Source organism: Antrostomus carolinensis, unplaced genomic scaffold (assembly GCF_000700745.2).
Source record: "Antrostomus carolinensis isolate BGI_N321 unplaced genomic scaffold, ASM70074v2 scaffold18720, whole genome shotgun sequence".
Lineage (NCBI taxonomy): Eukaryota > Metazoa > Chordata > Aves > Caprimulgiformes > Caprimulgidae > Antrostomus > Antrostomus carolinensis.
This window is the reverse complement of record NW_010286831.1, coordinates 29,424-33,158: the sequence shown is the minus strand read 5'-3', so window position 1 is coordinate 33,158 and position 3,735 is coordinate 29,424. Positions and strand designations below refer to the sequence as shown.

Sequence of the window (3,735 nt, the reverse complement as noted above, 5' to 3'; positions counted from 1 at the left end):
TGACCCCACCACAGATGCCAGAACTCGGCTTTCCATAAAACTCAGGTGGATGCTTTGAACCACAGCTATAGCTGAGCAACAGTCAGTAATATGAGACCCCACCTGCAGTGCTGCATCCAGGTCTGGGGACCTCATCATAAGAAATGGACCTACTGAAGCAAGTCCAGAGGAGGCCACGAGGCTGGAGCACCTCTCCTATGAGGACAGGCTGAGAGAGTTGGGGCTGTTCAGCATCAGGCTGTTCAAGAGAAGAGAAGGCTCCAGGGGGACCTTATAGAAGCCTCCCAATACCTGAAGGGGCTAAAAGAAGGCTGGGGAGGGACTTCTGACAAGGGCAGGGAGTGACAGAACCAAAATGGCTTTAAACTGGAAGAGGGGAGATTGAGATGAGATATGAGTAAGAAATTCTTTCCTTTGAGGGTGGTCAGACACTGGAACAGGTTGCCCAAGGAAGTTGTGGATGCCCCCTCCCTGGAAGTGTTCAAGGCCAGGTTGGATGAGGCTTTGAGCAACCTGGTCTAGTGGAGGGTGTCCCTGCTGATGGCAGGGGGGTTGGAACTGGATGATCTTTAAGGTCCCTTCCAACCCAAACAGTTCTGTGATTCTGTGAATATGAGTGAAAGCGTGTGGAGATGGCATTTACCTCTTCTTGAGCTTGCTTTTCATCTCACAGTACAGCCATAACCTTCATGTCCTTACTTTGTGATGAAAACATCCACTCAGCTTATGCAAACAAGGGGATCAGAGCAAAGCAGTGACTGTGCTATAAACTCACCCCTCCTCCCAGAGGTGCATTAAAGAGGGTGAACGCTAAGAACATGCTAAAAAGTTAGCCCCTGAAGTTGGGGGCCCAAAAATGGATGCAGCCAACGTTGACCGTTCTTTGAGGTGCTAGATCTGGGATAGCAATTGATGCACCATCGCAAACCAAAATAAAATCAGGAACCCTATCAGTAAGTTCACCTCAAGAGCTGAAATTACAAATGCTGTCATGGCTTGTGAGCAACAGAGTCTGACTTAATGCATGAACTTACTTCAGTGGAAGCTTCTGGGTAATTGCCACTTGAAAACTCAAACCATTTGGACATCCAGTTTATATATCTTGACCTGTGTCTTCACAAGAAACACTTACTATCCCAGAAAGACCTAAGGGTTATTGTTGTTTTGGTGTGTTTTACAGGAATCTTGCTAGGTAATTTTGTTCCATTACATTTTTTCATAAAACAGGAACTGCAAGTGGTTTGAATTAAATGTTTGCTACTAGGATAATTGCAGTTCTTAAGAAGTAAGCTGTATTGTCAAATGGTTTCTCCTAAGCTTAATTTTGCCAAAATGCATCTCTGGGGATTCGTAAACTGTACTGTTATTTGCCATTGGGAACTTTCCTGGGAACGGTATGTCTTTTTTTTCCCTAGGATCTTTACATGAATAATTTTGTTGCTTTTATTTTTCTGGATAATGATTACAAATGTCTTTCTGTGTCCCACTGTCCAATCTCTGTTAGCTTAAACATTAAGAATTTGCCGTAAACAAACATGACTGGGTAACACCTGCTTCGTGTCACGGTCTGTTTTCTTTTTGGAACAACTGCATCCAGGCTTTGGTAAAGTTACAAGCACTCCAGATGTGTATTCTGCTGTCAGCTGGCCTAGTGAAATCATTGTTTATTGATAGGTTCCCAAGAGTCAGATAGTTCTCAGTCTGCCAAGAAAGACATGCTGGCTGCACTGAAATCCAGGCAAGAAGCTTTGGAAGAGACACTGCGCCAACGCTTGGAAGAGCTAAAGAAGCTGTGTCTCCGAGAAGCGGTAGGCAATGGACGTTTTATAACCTGTAACACTTGGTTGCTTGCATTGTTATAGCATGCTCATTGTTTGGAGGTGATGAGCAGCCACGAGAAGAGATTCCTTCCACAGTCCCCTCTTGCAAAGCCCATGGTACAAAGGCCTCAGGAAGGTGCAGATGTTTCAGCTCCAGATTGCAATGTCATAGGACATTTCCCTTCTAGGGAAGGGCACCTCATGTCAGCTGGGTACCCAGCTGGCCTGGGGCTAGGAGGGTGTTCAGCATCCATGTCTGCTGTTTGAAATTGCATTTTAAGATGCATTCAGCCTCATTCTTAATGGCTTTGGTGGGAATATGCAGCTGCCTAAATGGCACAGGAAGGCTGTTCTGTGTACTGGTAATCACTTCTCAAATGCTTTTGACTTAATTAGCAAAAATAACCCAGGCTGATACACTTTCTTCTTGGAGCAGGCCTGACCTTACATGCTTTTCTTCTCCCAGCACTTTCTTGCGTACAGCACATGAGGTTTCATCTACTCCATGTAGGCTCCCTTCATCTGGTGAGCCCTGGCACTGCTGTAGAGGAATGGCAGTGTGGTGGCAGACCGTGACAAGAGGAACCACTGTGGTCATCCCAGGACATGCAGGACAGCTCAGGAACTCATCTCATAACCTTCCCACTCAGCTGCCTGTTCATTCGTGGAGTATTCAAGGGGCCAGTTTAGAGATCAATTTAATGTTGAGGGAAATCACAACCCTGCTGCAGATGTGTGTGGAGATTAGCAGCAGCATGCACTTGGGTCATTCCTTTGTTTACCAAGCCTGAAAATCTGAATTTAACAACAAATCATGATGTGTAACACAACAGGAAGGTGGCTGCAGACAGTGGCACTGAGATCTTCCAGTTGTTGCTTAATAGCTGATGTGTATCTCACCTTTGTCAAAAATGGGGGAAATAGGTCACTAATTCAGCTCTCGTTGCACTTTGTTTCCATTAGTCTATAGCTTTAACACCAACAAGAATAAGTTGTGCAAAATACCTCTCAACAAAGGATGTCAGCAGAAATCTCTGCTGCCCCAGTTCCCATCCTTTACTCCACATGTGCAATCCTTTCCCACCTGAGAAGTCCTGGTTGACTTCAGTAGACAACTTGTGCTGATAAAGGTCACAGGAACAAACCCACTCTTGTAAGTCCATCAAGTACAGAGCTAAGATCATCTGCAGGAAGCAGTCACACACGCTTTGGGAGCTGATGGACAAGGTGTGGAGAGCTCTGCTTGCCCCGGAGGAGTTGACCAGCCTAAGCTAACCCTGCCTGACTGCCAGTGGCTTATGCCTTGCAGGGAAAACTGTGTTTGTGCCACAGTTGCAGGAGCTCATGGCCCAGTGCCTTCACTTTAGTCCCAGCCTCATCTGCGGTGCAGCCTCAGACACTTCACAAGCAACTGAGATGCAGGCAAAAGCTCCTGCTGGGGCACGGAGCCAATGATAAGGAGCAATATTCCCTTAACATGCTGCAGCAAGGCTGCCCAGAGCCCATCTGTCAGCACCTTAAGAGCTGGTGGAAAGTGTTTGTGCTTTCTCTAGATGATCCAAGAGAGGCAGTTGATGGACACTTGGAATCTTGACCTCATCTTACAACCCTACAGCTCATCCTGCAGTTGGAAGTATTTCCTCTCAGGCTGCCTTTCATCCTTTCTGCTTTGGCGTGGGAATGGCCAAAACAGAGGGAGAAGGCAGCAAACCAGGAGATAAAAAAGGGTTAAAAGTGGGCGTGGAATCAAATGAGCACGGCCAGAGCCATTCATAACAGTGGCATCAGGTTACTTCAGGCCATCACTACTCCAGTTACTTATTAATTTAGATTACATTTCAGGACCATGCCTGTGAATACTTTTCAGCTTATGGAGGCAGCATGGTAGCCCACATTAATCTTGTTCTGCTCCAAT

The 3,735-nt window shown here is 46.2% G+C and overlaps 1 protein-coding gene across 1 annotated transcript in view; it reads left to right on the top strand.

Moving 5' to 3' along the window:
• Positions 1-3,735, top strand: part of FRMD4A (FERM domain containing 4A) — a 36,931-nt gene that overhangs the window by 15,483 nt on the left and 17,713 nt on the right. Inside the window, exon 3 of the mRNA XM_010177472.2 lies at positions 1,675-1,808. Coding sequence (XP_010175774.2) covers positions 1,675-1,808 — 134 coding nt within the window. The remainder of the gene's footprint in view (positions 1-1,674; positions 1,809-3,735) is intronic.